This window comes from Rhopilema esculentum, chromosome 18 (genome assembly GCF_057945365.1).
Source record: "Rhopilema esculentum isolate cy_ngs chromosome 18, ASM5794536v1, whole genome shotgun sequence".
NCBI classification, from domain to species: Eukaryota; Metazoa; Cnidaria; class Scyphozoa; order Rhizostomeae; family Rhizostomatidae; genus Rhopilema; species Rhopilema esculentum.
The window spans coordinates 561,695-584,136 of record NC_142832.1 but is presented as its reverse complement, the minus strand read 5'-3'; the positions used below and the strand labels follow the sequence as shown (position 1 = coordinate 584,136).

The following is a 22,442-nucleotide window of genomic DNA, read 5'->3' as shown; positions in this document are numbered from 1 at the left end:
AGAAAACAGTCAATATGATACCCGGTGTACCAGAGCTTAAGAAAAAGGAAAAGGAATAAAATTATTTCTCTCATCTTAATTCCCCTCCCAATTTCTTTGGCTCTGGAACCCAGGGTATTAAACATAATACAAACGAAAATTTTGCATTAAAACTGCCAAAAGGAGACAAATAGAATCAGGCCAAGGGGTTATTATGAAAGTCTAGAAAAAAATTCACAGTTCCCCACCCCCCTACACAAAAAAGTTTCTCCATTTTAGAAACTGAAGCGATGGCACAAATTTTACCAGGAAAAGAACCTTGCCTTATCCCTTAGCTTTTCATGCGGGTTCCTAAGTTCTTAAACATTTTCTCATGGCTACATTGGTGACCGCGAGTGGGTTATAAAGGCAGGCCCCTTTATTATATCGGCGAGCACGTATAGATTAAATAGGGAAATTACTTACAAAAAGGCCATGTGACCAATAGCCAAACGTCCTTGATGTGAAAGGCAAAGTCTTTATCGCGTGATCAACGTAGGTTTCGGCATCTGGCACCAAAAAGTTCGGTTTCATGAAGTTTGTCATTCTAGTTGACACATAGAAGGGTTGCACACTCTAAAAGAAGAGAGAGAAGGGGCTGGCATGAATTTAATTTTATTTATGTTGTTTACCTTAGCTATTTTGTAGTTAACAATTGTTGTAGTTAACGACTATCAATAACTTTAAATAGTAAGACGTAACCTGTAATTAACTAATCTGCTGAAAAAAAATTTTCAAATCAGTCAGCGAGATAGTCAATACAAAAGGCGAGTCTTGTAAATCAAGAAAATCAAGAATGCATTCCTTGACAAAAATTGCTATCAATTCATGAAAATACTTTTCCATAAACTATTCATGGTTGATAACAAATATAATTTTGCATGTAGCATTGCTTTGTGAACGCCGAACTAACGCGCCCCTAGATCATGTTCAAATACCGATCCTCGAGGGGGGGGTTTATACGAGGGGGGGGGGGGGCTTATAAAAATATTGTAGACATTAAAAAGACATTATTAAAAAACCTCGTTTAATTTAGTAGAAATTTCTTTATGAGCATCTAATTAATTACTACCAAAAGTATGGATTTGTTGTGGTAATTCAATAAAACGCCATAGGCAACCTCAGATGGCAAAAGTCATCAAATTGAAGGGTCCAATTTGAGTATTTACGGTAGCAGTGGGGGCTTATTCGAAGAAGGGTGGTTTATTGACATTTTGTAGTTCTAGAGTGGGGGCTTATTTGAGGTGGGGGGCTTTTTCGATGAGGGGGGGGGGGGCAATTCGAGGATTTACGGCATGATAAAAAACTTTCTTATAAAAAGCTTACGAAGTCTTTGTTAACATTGTTATACCTTTCAATGGTTAGTAGTTTCTAAAATGTAACTTATTTTCTAGACTTCATTTTCATAACTTCTATGCGTTTACAGTCATTCTTACATTGAAGGTGTTTGATACGCGAGAATTCAGCTGTGGGGCAATTAATATCCAGTTTCCTTAACACAGGTTGTTCTGTACCGGCTTGAAACAATCAGCATTCTTTTTGAGGATAACCTGTTAATCCTGTTAGCAAGCATGCTCCCCCGTCCCGTCCCTGTAGTCGGGCATGCAGAATGACCTGAAATTACTTCTGCGCATGTTCATGGAGCGACTGGACGGGGAATGGTGATTCAACCACTATATAAAAAAAATTGCCTCAAACTGCCAAGCTATTTCGCATTGTGACGACTGTCTGTGAAAGGAGGATAGATTTAGCAGCACTGTTCTTTCCTAGACCACGTTTTTTGCTCTATTATAAAACTACCCACGAATTAAAAAATTGTTGCCTACTTGTATCGCTATGCCTTGCCTCTGGTATTCGTAGTTCAGCGCCCGGGAGAAATAGTCAGTGTACATCTGCAAAGATAAAAAGATCAAGCTAAAGATTAGTTGTCTTTTGCTGTGCCAGAGATATAACATGTCTTTTGCTTTGCTGTGCTATAACACCCAGCACTAGAACTAAGTTGAAAGCATAACAGATTTACTCTATTAAAATCCACAATCAGGTTTTCCAATTACATAAATGATAAAAAAGTTTTCATAAATTATAGAAAAAGTTAAGAGCAATTTTCATTGTCATTGCTATACTGGTTTCTTAATCTGTCTGTGTCTTACATTTAACATGTTTGTAAGATAACAACAAAATTGTTAACCTCAAACTCAAAAACCAAGTTTATCTTATTGTGTGGAATTCAATAAAGAACTCAATTCTTTGAGCCTCCAATGTTACATTTTTGCTTGGCACTAAAAAGCGTTTGGACACTTTCAAAATAAGTTTTCAAAATAACTTTCCGTTTAGTGATATTTTCTTTTAAGAAATACCATCGTTTGTGTTTCAAATTTCGAAACTATATTGTTTCAGCTGTACAGCACACTCAATTGATTTAAAAGCCACAGGATTGCAGCTGCAGACGAAGCCAATTGCTTTCACGATTCAAAATCGTTTTGTTTGTGGTTCAACTGCCACTTGAAGCAAAAAATGAACTTATTTAAAAAACAGTGCTGTTCTACGTTACCAATCATAGTATAGCTGCAAGAAACTTTGACACCTATATACAGGAAGGATTAAATAAAGCATCGGGTCGTTTTATTTACCTTAGCAGCAGAATAAGCGGTCATTGTCGGCACAGGCTGCACACAAGACCCAGATGAGATATTGATTATGGCACCCTTTTTTCTAAAACAAAAGTATAAAGCTAAGAAAATGTAGCTTGGCCCAAGTACACAACATATTTAGGGCATGGGTAAGAAGGTAGGTTGTAAATAGCTTTGAAAAAAGCAAACATTTAGTAAACTAAAGCTTTTCGTCTGACACTCTTCAGAGTTTAAAACGTCAGAACATAGATCGAAAACTCTACGCTAAGAAATATATATACCCAGTTGTGGATCGAAATAGGCCAATCAGAAACACGAGCACATGACTGTAAAGGTTGACCAATCAGTGCCGCTTGCCTATTAGAATGTTACCAATGGAGTCCTAAGGTGAAAACGAACTATAATGGCGACATGTTTCGGATTATTGGTAAAGCCCGATCGTCGTTCCACCTAGCAGTTTTAGAATCTATCTACATAAGCACGAAAAAACCGCTACTATGTAGACAAAAGGAGTTCGTTTTCACCTTATTTTTATGGTAACAGTGAGATACTGCAGCATTTCACTGTGCTGGTGATATAGCTAATTTTGCCAATGTTATACGCTAGTGAATAGAGGTTGCAGATAATTATTCGAGTCTCCCATCAAAATTGAAAAGCTGCAGTGGCGGAGTTACAAGGTAAATGGGAGGCTAGTCCCCTTGTTGATTAGAAACGAGGTTTTTTAAGATCGATGAGAAATTCAATGAGAAAAATGTTGGGATTTGTGGCATGGTTTTAGAAATTACTTCAGGCATCAGTGCCAGAAGGGTAAATATGTAATGGTAAGACACCCTTAGAATATGTGATTCACTGCAAGAATAAAGAAAATAATGGTTGCCAACGACAATGGGATAACACTGGTGATAACCAGCCCAACTAGCCAGAAAGTGTTCAAAATTTTGTATTAATAGTAAGATAAATCTTAAAAATTGCCCCTGAATCGAAATTTCCCAAAAAAGCTCTGCCAGTATCAAAATTGCAACAAATTGCAGTATTCCAAGGAAATCGACTCTTGCTTTTCCAGAAGCTCTTGGCAACCTTCATTATATTGTTATCATTCCACATGACAGGTTAAACCATATTTTAATTGCAGAACTCTTTACAAATACATCAAAACCAACTTATACCAAGGGGGTACCACCTGCCCTCTTCAATGAAATGGTGCAGTGTAACTATAAACATCCAAATTTTAATCCATGATGCTAATTGAAAAGAGCCAAAAGGATGACAGCTTCAAGAAGAATGTGGGGACTGAGGTGCTTTATATTATAAATGAAAACAAGCCCAAAAAGTATTTGACACAAAACTATGCTTTTTATCATTACAAACTCAATTTTACTCTCAGAAGCATATAAGAGGAAAGCTGGTTTTTCATTTTTTAGTCGATGAAATTTCTTTTGATATTATCTAGAATTTGAGACTTAGAAAAGTTGCCAACTTAGTTGGCATAAAAAAACGCATGAACACAGGGCGTACAAAATAAAACATATTTTTACCAAATCATAAGCTCACAAAAGTACTCTGGGGATATACAAAATTATACTCCTCAGAAGTGGGAGGTTGAGCACCCAAAACCTAATCAGAAGACAATTTAAAATTGAATTCATGCTTGAAAAGCCCGACATTCCACCCCACTTGTCCTGCAAAATATTCTTTAACATGAACATGATTTTGAGATAAAAAATATTACTTTTAATTGTTATTGAGTACAGCTCTTGAAAAGGGATATTCACCATACATGAACAACTCTTAAAAACAAGACAATGCAAGAAAAAAAATGTTCATGAAAATTCTAAAAACTAAGAGCTAATGCTGTTATTAATTTAAATCAGATGATAACATAGTTTTCTAGCAACCAAAATTGGTATGAGAACTCTTACATGCATTCATTGTTCAAGAAAGAGACAGAGAAATTAATTTTAACTAGAATAAGAATCCACATTGACATAGCATTTTATATTGCAGGGATACATGAGGCACCAGGGCCACATGCCCCCGATTTTTGGAAAAATTTACCCCTTTGGAGAAATTTTTTCATTCCAATTTGAATTTTATTCCCCAGAATCAGTTGCCTTATATTCAATTTGTCAAATTTCCATTTTGCAGAGTTGATACTGGGAAATGACCACAGTTTGCATTAACAGACCCTGAGATAGAAAGATTTATGTTTAAAAAAAGGGACAACTTTTCATCCAAAATTACCAAAGATAATGTAATAAATCTAGTAACATATGCCAAGAATTTCAAGGGAATGCAGTTACCCACCACTTTGAAAATTGGAACATCACCAATATGTTTAACTTACCTCCATATAATTCCCACCTAACATACATATAAGGGTCATGGAGGGACAATTTGGCATATTTTGTTGATATGTACACATAGACAATTACAAAAACTTTGTCAGACTGATACATGGAAGTACCATTTGAGCAAAGAAGGTATGCAGGGGGCCACAGTGTACTTGGTCGCAGCTGAGCAATGCACCTAGTTAAGGAATTTAATGCACCGTTTGGTAAAAGAGCGAGTGAAGCTTGGTAAGAGAATCACACCTGGTGGTCTTATTTAACTAATATTACCAATTACCTAAGCAATTTTCAAAGTGATTCATTTCCCATATATTATTTTGCGAATATATTTTTTAGCAAACACAAGCAAGGCAATCTGAAAACAGACAAACAAACAACAAAACAGACAAATAAACAAGCCTTGTAAAATAGCAGAAAAGTATGAAATAAAAACCAAGTCTAACAATTACAGAAGGGAAAGTCAAAGGCACAATGAATGGTAGCATTTGTGATTCCTTGCACTTTCATATACTTAAATAAATACAATGATGAAGAAGCAATCCAAAAAATTTAACATGAAATCTAAATTAATGGTTGTGGTATGAGAAAGCACTGTACAAAAAACAAGAGAGTTAAAAAACTGCAAAATTCACAGCAAAAAAAGTCACTATTAATATGTGTAACAAAGAAAAAACAGTCACTACTTATGAACCATTGTCGTATTTATAAACTAAAGGTGATGATGTTATGAATGATTGTGCATTGAGCTTTTAACCCTAGTTTCTGGAGGGTAACACAAATATTCCCAATCATTAACAAATTTCTCCTCCCTAAAATCCCATTAAACCCACTTTCAAGATGAGCATTCTTTTTGCTCAAAGCAAACAGTTACGCCCCTGAATAAGATCTACAGTATGGTAGATTTTCCATCACACTGATCTTGATACAACCCACAAGATATTTTTCTTTTTTTGTCACAAAGAATTTGCATATTTCCCCTAGCTGAAAATAAACAATTGCTAGATTACTTCACTCAATCTTTCATAATTAATTGCTAATCAATGAAATTCAATTTAACTGCAGTCTACAGCAACATAAAAAAGAATAAGGCATGGAACCAACCAGGCAAACAAATCCTGGATCATTTGAAAATAATTGATGAGTACCTTCCAATTATTCAATGAATTGTCTCCATAGCATTGAAGAAGGTTTGGGTTTTATCTTTAAAATAGGAAGAATTCTAAATTTTTGAGTTGCTAATATCTCTTTAATATTTGGTTATGTTTTGTCTAGTCGTTTACATTCAGGGTTTGACAACAACATCAAGGAAATTAAAGGGCCTGTTTTGGCAGTAATGCAGCGTAACACCGATGTGAAAGCGCCAGGCGGGGCAAAAGAAAAATCCACGCAAAGCCTTTTGTTGTAGGGTAACATATTCAACGATTGGGCGTGGCAAAAAATTCCAATATTATTAATGTATTTTCCTATTGCCTCAAAATATCTAGGAAGGAGCTAATATCAAAGCTACCTTGCTTCTTTACTTTTTTTAATTTTTGTTTATTTACTGTCAAATGCCAAATAGATGAGTCCACGAACAGCGTTCCTCGTCGAATTTCACCCAGACGTTGTTTGGCGTCTGCATCGTTGAAACTTAGCGATAAACTCGCCGCCCACTGGATTTATATGAAACAAATTCTGTAACAGTTAAGTGAAAAAATTTAGGGTTTAATTTAAGTCCTAGATTTCCGTTAATTGTCTGCATCATCTTCATCAGCCTGTTGATCAGAAGTCCACAGGGTTAGGTTGTCTCTCAACAGCTGCATAATCAACGTGCTGTCCTTATAGGAATCTCGTGAGACATTGTCATCAAGCTCCTGAATTGCATCGTCGAAAGCAGTTTTAGCCCTCTGGCATGCCTCCTCAGGATCATTCTTTATCTCGTAGAAGAAAACTGAAAAATTGAGTGCCAACCCAAGGCGAATTGGATGAGTAGGGCCTAAATGTGCCTTGGCAGTATCGAAGGCCATCTCGTAGGCATCCTCAGCCAACTTAACAACCTCATCGCGGTCATCCTTTTCAGAAGCAACTTCAGCAAGATACCTGTGATAATCTCCCTTCATCTTTAGGTAAAAAACAGACGATTCAGCTTTTTCTGGATCTTCAGTATTACACTTTGGAATTAAATACTTGTCAAGAAGATTTAGGACCTCCATACATACATCTCTTAGCTCCGTTTCAATTTTCATCCGGTACTCTTTGGTTAGATCCTGCTTCTTGCCTTCCCCTTCAGCCTTCTGTTCTATACTAGAAATTACTCTCCAAGAAGACCGTCTTGCACCAACAACATTCTTATAGGCAACAGACAGGAGATTCCTTTCCTCACTTGAAAGTTCTTCGTCCATCTCGGTCACTGTCTTCATAGCCTCAGCCATGTCATCGTATCTTTCCGCCTGTTCTGCAAACTTGGCTCGGTGTACAAGCTTTGAGCGATCTGCAGCCATTTTCTTCAATTTTTTAGCACGCGAACCTTAAAATTATGGCCTTCGAAACTGGCAATCCAAACTGCACGCACTCCTTTCACGGAATGGAAACCTCGACAATGCTGTTAGGCCAAGTTGGGCGGGGATTCCTTAATAAATGTGAGCTATTTATATATGCATTGTTATTGGTTGTTTACTAGTCACAAACTTCCTCCAACCAATCATTAACCAGAAAATTGTGTTCTTTTTCAATAGCTGTTTCAATAGAATAACAAGCTTTTACCTTATTTGGGCTTTAAGAAGAGATGGCGGGAAAAACAACAAAATGGAGGCGGGATGGTGACGTACTTCCGTTTTCTAACAACGATTAGGAGGCTAGTCTTTTTGGAAAGGCCTATCAACAAAAAATGGGCCTAAAACTTTGCAAATAAAACTACCCGGCATGCAAGACCTTCTCAATATTCTGTAACATTTTCATTCACATATAACAATTTCCTTAATTACTTATTAAATCATAATCAGAGGGAAGCCTTTCCAGTTATTGATTACTTGATGGAAAATTATGAAAATTTCAAGTTACGCAATCTAAGAAATCAATTGTTTTTTATAGAGACCAGTAATATAATAATAATAATAAATAATTTGTTTAAAGTTGGCGTACTAAATGAACGGTTGATAGCTATAAAGAAGCTAATTAAGGCCAACTATCTATAAAGAGTTAGTATGAAATAAAAATATATGATACAATATTAAAAAGGTTTAAGGTATAATGTTCTAAATAAAACCTAACCCAGCAATAAATTTTTTACACAATCTACAGTCGCATTCTATAGGGTGTGCTCTTAATTCTTTTTTAAATGTTGCCAATGATTGGGACTCTCTTATACTGTGAGGTAGTGTTTGCCACAGTTTTTGACCTAAATATCTCACAGTTTCTATACCATAAGAAGTTGTCCTGGCTTTTGGAATGCAAAGATTATTTTTAGTTCGCAAATCATAATGTACATTTCTTGTTTCAAAAATCTCACTCATGAAACTAGGGTTCAGGTTATGTTTGGTTTTGTATATTTCTATCATCAAGTACTGTAGATTGCGTTGGTGAATTGATACTGCATTATCCAAAGTCAGCAATGCTTCGTAGTCAGCATGACTGTCTTTATAAACAATTCTGAGTGCTCTTTCGTGGATTTTATTTACTTTAGCATTCAGACATCTGTCATGGAACATCCAAATTAGGGGGCAGTAACTAAACTGAGCTTTTGTGAAGCTGTTCATTAGGAGACGCAGTTTATCAGAACCCATAAATGGCGAAACTCTAGCAAGAGCATGCAGTTTTTGGCTGGCTCTTTTGCATAAATTTGAGACGTGACTTTTGAAATTAAGATTTTTATCTATTATCACCCCTAGCAGTTTTTCTTCAGAGCTTTCTTCAACAATGGCCTCACCGATTTTGATCTTAAGGTCATCTTGATTTGTCCAAAAGTAAGAAGATGACATTTCCCTGCATTCAATTTCATAAAGTTTTCTGGAAACCATTTTGATAAAATAAGAGCATCAGTTTCTAGCCGTTCTAGAACTTTATCTAATTGACAGTCAGCTGCAAAAATCGTAGTATCATCAGCAAAGTTACATACTGCAGTATCAGTTACCATTAAGAATAAATCATTAATATATAAATTAAAGAGAAGAGGCCCAAGGACTGATCCTTGTGGTACACCTGCAAAGGTTTCTCGCCAAGTGCTGAATGAACCATTTAATTTTACCCTTTGTCTTCTACCGGACAGGTAATTATAAATCAATAATTGAGCATCTTTACAAAAACCATAGGCATTTAATTTCGCAATTAATAGCTCATGGTCTATGCAATCAAACGCTTTTGAGAGATCCATTAGCAAGGCACCAACCACCCCTTTTTTATCTAGGGAATTCTTGCAGATATCCATTAATCTCAACAGCGCATGCTGTGTGTTGAAACCTTTCCGAAAACCACATAAGTAGGGAACTAGGAACGTATCCGCGAAGTCGACCATCTGAGCATATAGAAGCCGTTCAAAGACCTTTGATAATGCGGATAGAACGGTGATAGGTCGATAGTTTCGTTTTTCTGTAGTTTTGTCCTTTTTGAATAGTGGAGTTATGTCTCCTAATTTAAGATCTTCAGGAAACGTTTTCTGGAGCAATGAATTATTGAAAATTGTCGTCAGTAATGGTGCAAAAATGTCTTCGTTTTCTTTCAGTATCCGCGGAGGAATACTTTCAATTGTAGACGCTTTTTTTGTATTTAGTCTCAATAATTCATCATTGACTGCCTGCATTGTAATTGGTTTGAATTCGAAGAATGTGCCATGGTTTACCTTATCCTTAATCTTGCGGATGCTGGGATGATGTTTATATTTTTCAACAGCAATTTCAACAGGATCCAGCAAATGGTCTGTCGAATTGAGAATGCATTCACCAGGGGCAATGTCAATTGTCTTTGTGATATTTGTAAAAAATTCATTAAGGATCTCAGCTATTTCACTGTCATTCGTAATAAACTTTTCATTTTCGATAAGCGTAATACTTGAAGAGGTTTGTACCTTGTCAGTAAAAAGTGGTTTTACAGTTTTCCAGAACTTTTTATTGTCAGTGACAGAATTTATATCAAGGTTACCATAATATGATGTTTTTGCTTGTCGCAGAATTTTCACACACCTATTTCTTTGCTTTTTAAAAATACACCAATTCGACTTACGGCCTCATTTTGAAAAATTCTTCAAATTCTTTTGTACAAAATTTTTGACCTCAGATTCGGATTGACAGCAATGATTTTATTCTACTTGTAAGTTTCCATTATGATATTGCTCACGATACTGACTTTATGGCGACATAAAGATAAAAACTTTATAAGGGATTTGACTGTGATTGGCGACTAGGGGGGTAAAGTTTCCCCCGGAACGATTTTTGCGGTCAAATCCCTCACAAGTTTTCAAACTTCAATTTCTCGGTAAAATCTCAAATACAAGCTCAAACAATATGAAAAATGGTATCCCGCCTAAAATTATGGCGATAAAGTTTGGAGAAATTTCCAAAACGAGGTCGTAAGTCGAATTGGTGTAATGTCCATCTTTCTGTGGAAAATAACAAAATGTTCTAAGAAATTCATCGTTAAAGGCAGTGTTTGAGTGTGGCACTTTAAATGCTTTAGTTCTTATTGGCTTTCCTTACAATTTTCGAACATGTGATCACTAGGATTGCAGGGCTCTGGTTTCTTAATTATTTTTTCTGAATGTCCAGTGATCATCTTTTTCAGGAAGTTTCTTATGTAAAAGTGATTCATGATATTTGAGAACATTTTACAAGGACATCCAAGCTCGATTTGAACACCAAAAATTAAATTATGTACATCCAACATCCAAGCCTTCAATTATGACCTATTCCGCTTTTTCTAGAGCTAGGGCCTAGATATTTCATAGCAGTTTCTATAAAACAAGAAAGAAAAAGTAACTAAATCATCTCTTTGTACAAATGTGTTAGGAAAATAATGCATTGAGTGGCTAAAAATTGTTGCTGGATCCGTTTTAAAACAGATAAATCATTATTTTCTGGAATTTCGACGAGACAGAGAACACCACAGCAAGTACCGTGACTGTAAATACTTGGAATTTGCGAATGACGGCTTATTTTTCCAATATTAACGTCAATTCATAAATCTAAGTGCAATATATGGCCACTCACCAAATCTCACATTAATATTCGATAGATAAGTGAATGAAATCAATCCTTACTTATATCAAATTCATAAGGGCTCGGTATGGAGCAAAATCCTTTTCCCACTATTCAAAATGGCGGAAGAAAACAAATTTGCCTCACAGTGTACCTGTGAGTTAGACATCTAGCACCTTCGGCGCTTCTATATCATTGTTTGGTGGATCTGCATAACAGTTAGGCCCCACAAAAATGAAACAACTTTCAAGAAACTTTTAGGCTTCAAAATTTTCTTAAAGGCTCTGGTTAACAAGAAACCTTCTAGGCCAGAGGGTAATATAAAGTTTTTTAGATGTGGGTCTATAATGTCATTTTCTTAACAGGGAATTTACCACTACACTTTTTCTAGATGGCAGAATAAAGTCAATTCTTTGGTGACAGAATACTTTAAAGCCTTAAATATGTAACAGCTTTCACTTTCGAATTTAATGCACATATGAATGGGTTAAAAATCAACTTGTATTGTAAATCATACGGCACTGTACATTTAAGAAAAAATGGTACCCGGCTTTGGGAAATTTAAGAAACTTTAAAGAAACATTTAGCAGAAAAATACAAAAATCCCATTATGATCCCAGGTATAAAAAACTTCTTAGGCTAAGTAAAAAAGAAGGCATCTTATTTTTGGGGCCTCACTGTTAGAGAACGCGGAAGCGGGGGCTACGGCGGCCTTAGTCCCCCCCAATAATTTCCAAAATTTACTTAAAATCTTACCAAGAATCACCCTCCCTTTGGTTTTTAGCATGTTTAGCCCCTCCGAAATGCTTTAGCCCCCTCAATTTGTAAGATACCCCGCAGTTCTTGCTTACCGTACCTATCTTGACGATAAGTTCTTTTCAACCTTATTTTATGTGAAAGCCCTCGTTTTACTGTAATTGAAACAGGGTCATTCTGGGGCCACCATATAATATATCTAAGATATAGGTCGCCTTGATTAGAAATAAACAGCAGCAGCCTGTATATTTTTTTTCCTTCAAGGTCTGTCTCGAAACTGATCTAAGTGAAGTTGATGAGGTGAAGTTCGCTGGGGGCGTTTTTCAGACATATATTAACCCCTGTTACTATATGGCACTTGCATTTCTTTGTAACGTGTTGGTTTAAAGTGAAATTGCAGCATTTGTTGTCAGAGCTAAGTGACCCTGCATCCTGGTTTGTAGCTTTAATTCTTTTTATACTTGTAAAAAGTACAGAGTGAGGTCATGGGCATTAAAAGAGTTTTGTAAAGTTCTACTTGCATGTTTGAAGATCCATAAAAAAAGTCAAATCAAAAACTGAAAAGTCCCAAACAGCTTCGAGTTGTGATCAAGAGGAGTCACCTAAACGTTTTATATAAATGGGGGGGGGGGGGGGTCTCAATTCGAAAATTATAGCCAGGTAAGATTTTTTTTTTTGAACTGATACTTTTAGATACCTGATTTAACTGTAAACTTTTGTGTACTTACGGGCTCAACCAGCACATAACACAATAAAAAACATTAATCAAAGAGTAAATCATTTTAAAAGTTGCTAAACCGAATGTATCAGTTGGATATGCATACAATGTGCATCTCTCTTCTAATGTCTGATGTCATGGAATAGATGTTGTTAGAGTGATAAAGAAAGGAAAAAGTCTAAGTTACTATGAGTATTAGTTTCCTATTTGCTAGGCACGATGATGATTAACATAATTGTTATGATGATATATTTCCATAACTCACCTATGAACCATCTGTGGCAGAAATATCCTAGTCATCTACCAAAAAGGTCAGAAAAATAAAAAGTTAACATTTATGACAAACTTAATGGTAAGCAATGCATATCCTTGACTTTTATGAGTTCCCTTCACAAGGAGAGCAGATACATGTATCCCATTTCAAAATATAATTTACTTAGATCAAACAATTGCAAGCGCTTGAAAACCTGATTCTACTTAAAATTTGGTGACTGAATCACTGATTTGTACCAGTAATATTCACAAATACAAATGATCCACTTTTATCAAAAATGCGAAAATGGTTAGCAGAGCATAAAACTCATTTTCAAAATAAAAGCGTCTGCTTCTGTACAGCATGCTTTAGTGCAGCATGCTTTTACATCTTTGGAAACTTCCAGTGGAACCTGCTCCACCCAATTAAAAAATGTTGTTCTATAATAAAATTTCTAGAGCTCTTTCGGAAATTTATCAAAGTAGCATTTTTTAAAGTAACATTACTTTGGAGCTGAGAGAGCGATTGCAGAAAATTGTCGGCTGACATTGAATTTCCAAAACAGCGTTTTAGTTAAAAGGTGACTTAGGGACTATATGCAGAAGCTGTAAACTCTGATTGGCGAAAATTTCTTTCACATCATCCAATAAATGTTTATTGAATTTGGCACCGGAAAGCCCTGCACAGCAAAAGGGAAGAGGAAAGAGTTAGACCTGGCAGAGAAATAATTCTTATCAATAAAAGGTCCAACTGCGTTAATGTTCCCACACTGAAAGCGTGCAAGAAATACAACAGAAATGAAACGTCAAGTCTTACCATAACTGTTGCCGTTATGTTCAAATTGACGATTTGCTTCAATCTCTAGATTAATGAAAGATAATTATTAACTGACAACTCACAATTGACAAAAATTGTAGCAAAAATCTAATGAACAAAAACATGGTTTGCAAAAAAGCAATTTCATTTAGCAAAAGGTAACATTAATTGTTGCCTGATGACATTAAGAATGAAGCTCAGAGTTGTAACATGAAACCGTACTGTGCTTCACAACCATGTATAGTTTTAAGTGCATGTGGAAATTACTGTAAGGGTATGTGGAAATTAGTGTCGAAAGAATGTGGAAGAACTCCGTAATGACCAACATTTGAATGATTGAGGAAGGGCATCAAATCTATCTGACGATTGCAAATATTTTAAAATCATTACAATGTAGAGCCATTACAGAGTACATGCAAAGAATCATTTCTAAATATGCGAATTTTAACATTTAGAAAATAGCTATTAACAAAATTTTGCATAGAAAAAATGATGATGATTGGGCATGTAAAACAAGACAACACCTGTCTCGTAAATATCAATAATAATAATTTGAATCATATTTCAATTATATATCGACATTATACTTTCTTTGCGGTTATAAAATATTAGCTAATGTGGTTTTACTTTTGTATGTAAATATCCATGTTGCTAATTTTTTAATTCAGTATTCTAATCATTTTATTCTCTTTTGAAAAGTAAAGAGTGTGTTTTGAAGTTGACAAATATAAAAAAAATGAATCGCATGAAACAGCGCTTGTGTAAAGTAAAAGGATCGAAATTTACTTCCGTTTGTTTCGAACCAAAAAAATACCAGCTATTTGCCTATAAAAGTGGGCTAATTAAACAAACCCGTCAATGGGCCTAAATGTATAGGAAAAGCCTTTGGGAAATGCAGCCTATGCTGTATACACTATTTACTGTATAGGAACTGTACAGTGGCTATATAGGATACAGCACTGAAAAGTGCCAAAACTTCAGCCGGTCATAGTGACGTCATTAGTGACGTCATCTTGCTCCTCAAGTTCAGCATTAGCGCTAATGCTGAACTTGAGGAGCAAGATCATGATAAAAATGATAAATAGCAAGATGAATATTTGAAAAGGGTAATCTTTGTCAGTTCTACAAGTACTGTTATCAATATGGCCCCGTTTATAAAAGAGCAGAATAATCAATATAGATTTCAAAAAGCTCGAAAATTATCTTCAGTATTTGTCTTTATTGACTGTTGGTGTGGCATGAACGTCTATCAATAGCAGTGCAAGCATCCATCGATTGAACTCACGCAAAATTACAAGATATCTGTAATCTTACAAAGAAAGGAATAAGGTGCAAAGTAACAAATGCAAAAGCTTTCTCTGGAATGCAGAGAGAGATTCGACATACCTCCGAGCTGACAGTCAAGAAATACTGCAGCCGATCATACATGATACCAACGTTATTGACTGAAATAATAACAAAAAATTGACAGAGCTGCAGTTAGGCCCCGGAAAAAGAAACAACTTTTAAGAAATATTTAAGGCCGTCAGTTTTTAATGATTTAAGTTGCATGATGTCGCCACAAAACAACAAACAATCCCTGCTAAAATTCTTAGAACACTAGCTTTAGTTTCTAGTTTCAAAGGCGATTTCACCCATCCCCTTCTCCCCCTTTAAAAACGTTTTGTTTACTAGAAAGAGATAGGAGAAAAAGAAGTACTTTCCCAATGAAATTTACAATATTGGCCAAAAGTGCTGCATGATTAAAAAATTTCAATCTATGATGGAATTAAGGCGAAAAACACCCAATAAAAGGACAAAAAACCAATTACAAAGATAGAAAAGAATAGGAAGAAGACGCATATAATAGCTTTGAAGATGACCTAACAAGGATGAACAGAGAGAAATGTGACGAAGGATAAGGGGAAAGAAAAGATAGGAAGAAAGATCATGAGTATAAAAAGCGAAAAGTTAAACCAGAAATTTAGCAAAAATATACATTAAACGAAAAAAACCAACAATTTAGCAAAATACTAAAAATAAATTTGACTAAATGAAAGGCTTTATAAGAAAACTGAACAGACCTAGAACACCAATTTCAAGATTTGCAAGTTCGTCTTCAATTCTCTTATAACATTCGTCATCATTGAAGTCAGCAGTGATAATCTTTGCTTTGATTCCAGGAAATTCTTCTACAAAGAAAAGGGATAAGTAAACATGGAAAAGATAATCCATTGTTAGCATTTACATTTTTGTGTACTCTGGGTGACGGAGCTTTGTGCAACAAAAAAGACCAAGAAGAAAATGAGAGAGAGAGCAAGCAGAGAAAACGATAGAAACGATGCAGACAAACCTGTGTCTCAAGAGTAATAAATTGACTGGGGGTAGGGGGGGGGGGGTAAGGCAGAGTTATGGTTAAAAGTCAAATGAAATAACAAAACCTGATCTGCACCAACACAGAGCTGCGGAGTTAAGGGAAGGAATGTAACTTAGAGAAAATGCTGCATCAACAAAACTTGACATCAGAAGAGGTGCCCTGAAAACGAAAATAAAAACAAAAAACAAATTTGATATGATAAATGATGATACCTATTTTTGCTGCTACTTTCTGAAGCTTAGATAAGCTGCGGCTTATCAATACAATGTTCATACCACGTTTGGCGAGCTGAAAAGATACAAATTGATATCAGATTGTGTTCTAAAAAATCATTGACTGTTTGAATACAGAAAAATCTCGGATGAATGCAGTAAAATGTTCTGTTTTGTTTTACGTATTTTCCTTCTTCAATTTGCTTCCTAACTGGCTGGGCAGATGACCTGTAATCCATTTTTAGTCATAACAGCTTTCATTCATCATTGCTTCCAAAAAGGTACAAGATTTTATAAGGATAGAGCAACTTATCTCAGGTTTATAATTGTTGCACAAATATTTCCTTAGGTGGTCTCATTTTCTAAAAGTAAGTTCCTTGAGCATTTTTCTTGAGGCTACAAACTTTCAAAAAACGGAACAAAAAAGACTTACTTCTATACAGTAGCGCTCCCCAATGCCCTCTGAAGCTCCAGTGACCACTATATAAAAGAAAATATAACTAGAATGCTGCAAGAAGATCTATCAAAATTGTGAAAATACTAAAGGCTGACTGATCTAGAAAAAACGAGTGAAAACAAACTCTATAGGGCTGTGATTTGTAGTGCAATATGCTCCCAAAGTTTTAGCAATCATTTCTCCAACAACAATTGGAAACAAATAGTTACAAGACGCTTATCTAGCATTAATAAAAAACTTGCCAGCATGGAAGCGTTTCCGGCTGAAGGTGTCCTGTTCGAAGGTTCCAAAATAACAAGATTTTCATAAAAATTATGCCTCCTATTTGTTACTTTTCAAAAAAAAAAATGGAACATTACTTAGTTTCAACTGGCCATGATAGCATCAAAAAGTATTTGAGAAAATATGGATGATTGTGGAAGATTTTAAAGACAAAAATATAATTTAAATTCTCTGCTACATTTACACTTTGATCTTAGATCTGATCATTTAGACTTACCAGCCCATTCACCATATCTTGATCTAAAATCATATGGACTCCAAATCTTTGGTAAGACATAAACTTTTACAGCTCTGTAACAAGCATAGGTTACTTTCAAACATAGTTTGGCAGCATAGAAAGCTCCTGTAAAGGAGAAAGCATGTTAGTAAGAGGCTGATCATGAATGAAAAGCTGATAATGATGATAATTATTTGTATTTACAAAACCTTGAAAAACTTGCTTTCTAATGAAGCAACACTATGATTCATATACAGTAATATACAGTAATCACTTCATTACAAAACAGTAATGAAGTGATCCAATCAAGAGGTTTTTCACAGCTATACATTTCTTATTGAATTGTTAAGATGAGATAAATTACAATTCATTCTTTTAGGAGAGTTTCAATGAATCACAAAAGAAAATGAATGATGCATGTTAAACATGGGTATATGTCATATATAAGAGCCTAAAGCATGTCACCTCCTACCAAATTTTGCCCTGGGAATTGATCATAGTAGCACAGAGCTAAATGTCAAAGTGGATGGGCATGACATCAGCCAGTTTGACCAAAGCTATGAAATGATGAGAGGGGGCCAAAAAGACAATTTGTTTATCAAACTTCAACACAGGAGTATTAAAAGCAGAAAGTTCTCAGCTCTTTTCTATTGATTTAGAAAACTCCTGGGGATGTCAGAAGAATTTCAAAAATGACATGTCACAGCAAAAAGAGCACTTTATCAAAGAGGTTATTTCTAAAAAGGGGTTTTCCAAAGTTGAAGGGCATGTACCTCTGTTGCATCCACAGTCCAGGAGTCCCTGCTATCATCCTGACAAATACAGAATAATACAGAACAGGGAGCCATTGCCCTATTGCCTTAAAGTTTTGCTGCTCTCAGTCAAGGGTGATGGAGCTACCAGGCAGCAGGGGCAGCTGCCATATTTCCCTAGTGGTGCAGGGGCAGCATGGGGGCAGCAAAGTGCCCTTTTCAAAAGATTGACCTCAAGGCAATAAAATATTTGAATGCTAATGAAATCTAGGTTTCAAAATTGTACAACTTTTTAAACAGTTGCAAGAAGGCGATGTGAATTTTTAGGTAATCTAAAAGGCATGGTTGCCAAAATTTTCTGCTCGCTTCCCTTGCAAAGGGCCTCCTCTTTTGATTCCACCAAGAGGCCTCTTTTGATTCCACCAAGAGGCCTCCAAAACCACTCGGCAGCACTACACACAACTAAGCCAGAAAAGATATTATCATTGTAGCCAGGCTTTAGCCTCTCTTGATTGTTGATGTTAGGTTGAAAGGAATTCCGAGAATTAAGTTTGACTGTATTCTTGATTCAAATGTATTTTTTATGGGTTTTGCCTTCATTTCCAAAAGTCTTTACGGTGTAACAACGCAAAATTTCCCTACAGGCTACACCCCCAGGCCACCAACCCTCTCTCCCTTGATAGAGCCTTCACCTACAAGCAAGCTTCGTCATTTGCTAAATGTTGATTCCCCATCTGTTTCAGCAGCAAACTTTGATACCCCAAAGGTGCACTTTCCGGGTTCTTGCCCCTGCCGCAACATGAAGCTTCCAGCGCCTCTGCTTACAGTCATTCAGTCGGGCTACAAATAAGACTGTTTGCACAATCAAGATTTCCTGTACATTTCAAATGACTTTGCTGCTGAAATGAACCTAATAATGCCATAAAGTATTTAAGCAGAGACTAACTTTAACATGATGTTTTCAAATTTGAGGTCTTTTTTGATACAGGTATGTATGTAGTGACAAGCAAAATCAATTATATCAACTTGGAAATTAGCATCGGCAAACTTTGCACATGCTTGTGGGACAAAAGTTCCCTGGAATTCTCTGCTGCCTCTAGACTTTAAAAATACTGCCACTAAGCTATCTTTCAAAAGAAACATGAAAAATTACCTTCTAGAGAACCTTTAGTCCTCATGTTTATTCCCACTCTAACACAATTGAACTATTTGTGCATATTGTAAACCATTATTATTTGATTTCTGTTTTTCTTTTTTAAATTGTTATTTTTTTATTTTTGATTCTTACTGTTATTATTCCCACAAAACTAATTTTAAATTATTGTCATTTCGTGTCAAATTGGGCACATGGCTCTGATAGCTCCTTCATGAGCTTTTTCCATGTGTCCATCAGCTGATCTTATATAATATCTTATGTTGTTCCTTGTAATGTAATCTTTATTGTTATTAATGATTGTATCTGATCAACTAGCATGACATAATTTGTAATTAATTCATTTGTTGCTGAAAAAAAGTTTGATTTGATTTGATTAAATTTGTTGAAAATTTTTCAGGAAAGTCTTTAATTCCCACTTAAAAAGCTAACAGATTAGCTCCAACTGCCCCAGACTGGAAACTTTGCTTCTTGCGCGGGCAAGTTTATTTTGAAAATTTGAGACTGCGCGCCTAAAATCATGCACTCTTAGTTATTTTTATTGTTAATAATGTTAAATCCCATTGTCAAGGGATCTAGGGGATTTTGCGCGGCCAATATGCAAAAGCGCGCAGAGGTGTGCGCGGGCAATATATTGCGGGCGCGCAGCAAAGTTTCCAGTCTGGCAACTGCCCAATAGGCTGTGCAAGCAATAGGCTGTGCAAGCTTATTTGTAGAATATTTTGTAGTTAGAACTTGTTTTTAATTAATTTGCTCATCCTTTAGGAGCATATATTGGATACAGCTTTATTTGAGAACGTTAACTTGGAAAAGTTATTATAATTAGATATTTATTTAGATCTTCGTAGCCTGCCGTTATGGCCTGAATATTCAGAATATCTGGTTCAAATATTCTACAATAAACGTTTGTATTCTTTACTTGTCAAATCAGTTATACTCATCACCAATAACTACTATAAGAGAACCCAAATATCAGCTGCCATATATTCCCTTACTTCCGCTCTCTTAGGTACACAATGAAATAAGCGGCCTAATAATTGCATAAATCGCATCTGCCTACCCAGAATCGCGAAGATATTTCTAGCTGTCTCAAGGTGTTTGGAGATATCATCGATAGCAAATTCAATCGACAACTGATCCAGCGAGAGCAACATCTTGTTATAAATTGTTATTCCTTCTCAAAGCACTGTCCCAGTTTTTTGCAGAGAATTTTTATTTTGAGCACGAGGTCGTTCGCAAGTTTTATGTGGAAAGGAGGCCATGATGTTTCAGTGGTTTTTACATGAGGGATCTTACCACGTTGGCGACATCCAGGGCTTCTCTTGGAGTTGGAAATGCGTAAAATGGCAGATTAAAACTAGGCAACATTTTTGTGACGAAAATATAAATAAATTTCACTTTCACGATATTACCACTAAAACGAACTGGCTAATATGAGACATATTTTAGAATTATCTAAGCCCAATCTTTGAACAGTGCTCCTTATGCCTTTCTTCTGACAATTTGGAACACAACACATAATTTTGAAGGAAACGGATACAAAAGTAAGATGATTTTGCTAAAATAGTCGAGGAGCATTTGAAAAGATCGCATAAATAATGAAGTTAAATTCATCCACGTTACTTCAAATGTGATTGTTTAAGCCAAGCTAGCAAGGTTAGCCAACTTATGATCAAGTCAGACCTTTTATGCACAAAAATTCCTTCAAGTATTTGATACATGAACTCGAATGTTGATAAAAAAGATTTGAGCAGAAAGTGTCATTGCTGTTTGATCGATATTCATAAGGTGGGGCTCTGCCCATGCAGCTACCTGTAACTGTTAAGAAGAAAGCAGAACACATTTGAAATTGATGGGAAGCTGCAGTCTCCCCAACCCCTCTTCCAATGGTCCTGGCAAGAATAACTGTCTTTTTCAGAAAAAATTGAATTGCTTTTTTAGCGGAGAAAGAGTTTAAGCATCACATTCTGAGCCAACAGGTGCTATTTTTTGAAGGAATTCACGGAATATTTATACTTTGGGAAAATTCAAAGACAACATGTCATTGAATATATAGAATCTATTCCTGTTACTTTTTGTTGTAACTTACGTTTTTGTATAGTAATTGGGTTAATATCGAGGTTTGATAAGATAGTAATCACGTTGAGGAGTAATAGCTCTTATTATTAGCATTAAATGCAAAGAAACAGATTGCAAAGTCCAGAAAATGGATGCCATGTGTGTCTCCCAAAAAGTAAAATTTTGTTGATGATTTCAAGCACAACAGTTTTAAGGACTTTATCAGGAGGATCAAGTCTCTACACTTATGAAAAGGGTGAAAATGAAACATTTTATTTAGCAGCAGAATATCATTTGGGTTGGGGGTAGAAGTACTTTTAAAAGGCCCTGTTTTGCTGAAACTTCACTTAATCACAGAATCTAGATAACTCTGCCCAACCTTTAATTTTGAACAGAATTTTGTGCATTTTCTGGTGAATTCCTTTTTGATTGAAAGCTAGTAGGTCTTTGCTGTCTAATGATTAACACTTAATGGCCTGATACATTTCGTAACTTTAATAGGAATCACTCTTATAGGGAATGATCGAATGGCCTTTGGAGTGGCCATAATTACGTTCTGAATCTGAGAATTTTCAATGGATGCTAACGTCGAACATGCATGGATAAGAGCATGGTCAGAATGGTACATGGTCGTCTGATGATTTTACTTGTCAATAACAAAATGAACAAGCGATGCTTAATTGTTTAACCAAAATGCAGATAGTTCATTGATGTAATTAACAAACAAGAAGAGCAGCTGTTGCAGAATCGGGCTCAGAAATGAGCAGGGTACAGTCAATGAACGCAGGAAGAGGCCTCGTGTGTTGGAACAAACCTGCAATAGACGCTATGAACTCAAAGTGAGCAGCCAGGTCTGCATACGTTATAAAGAGATTCCAGCCATTCAGCTGTCCATTTAACGTTATAAACATCACTGAATTGCCATTCTAGAGAAGAAACTTTTTTAAGATGAACCTGCTATTATTAATAAATGTTTGACTTTGACAAGGTTATGCAGCACATGCACAGTTGTTCGTGGTGGCTGTGAATTGTGCCTGTAGAAGTAGTACATACGAATGAGGTAGCAAAAGAGTGTACCACGAATATTCCTAGGTAAAAATACTTTACAGATCATTCATAATTAGTAAAATAAGAGATATATTGCTAGCTTGATTTATGAAGGGCTACGTTGACAAGGGGGTAAAACAGAACCCTTTTGCTATTATTCAATGGTGGCTAGAAAATGCCAACCTTTTTTCCACAGCGTGTCGTC

At 35.7% G+C, this 22,442-nt stretch overlaps 2 protein-coding genes across 2 annotated transcripts in view; both read right to left on the bottom strand.

The window, feature by feature from the left end:
• LOC135680992 (hydroxysteroid dehydrogenase-like protein 1) overlaps positions 1-20,358 on the bottom strand; it is a 33,039-nt gene extending 12,681 nt beyond the window's left edge. The window contains exons 1-11 of the mRNA XM_089113626.1: positions 20,193-20,358; positions 17,228-17,353; positions 16,705-16,751; positions 16,272-16,347; positions 15,767-15,874; positions 15,090-15,148; positions 13,704-13,748; positions 12,900-12,934; positions 2,649-2,730; positions 1,845-1,910; positions 445-594 (exon numbers count right to left, since the gene is read on the bottom strand). Coding sequence (XP_088969752.1) covers positions 445-594; positions 1,845-1,910; positions 2,649-2,730; positions 12,900-12,934; positions 13,704-13,748; positions 15,090-15,148; positions 15,767-15,874; positions 16,272-16,347; positions 16,705-16,751; positions 17,228-17,353; positions 20,193-20,286 — 888 coding nt within the window. The 5' untranslated portion in view covers positions 20,287-20,358. The remainder of the gene's footprint in view (positions 1-444; positions 595-1,844; positions 1,911-2,648; positions 2,731-12,899; positions 12,935-13,703; positions 13,749-15,089; positions 15,149-15,766; positions 15,875-16,271; positions 16,348-16,704; positions 16,752-17,227; positions 17,354-20,192) is intronic.
• LOC135696719 (14-3-3-like protein 2) lies at positions 5,387-7,616 on the bottom strand. Its single transcript, XM_065216205.2, has one exon. It carries the CDS (start codon positions 7,474-7,476, stop codon positions 6,724-6,726), a length of 753 nt encoding a protein of 250 aa, XP_065072277.1. The 5' UTR covers positions 7,477-7,616; the 3' UTR covers positions 5,387-6,723.
• Positions 20,359-22,442: the final 2,084 nt, after the last annotated feature.

Coding starts and splice junctions, on each gene's coding strand:
- LOC135696719 (XM_065216205.2), bottom strand. CDS start 7,476: ATGGCTGCAGATCGCTCAAAGCTTGTACACCGAGCCAAGTTTGCAGAA.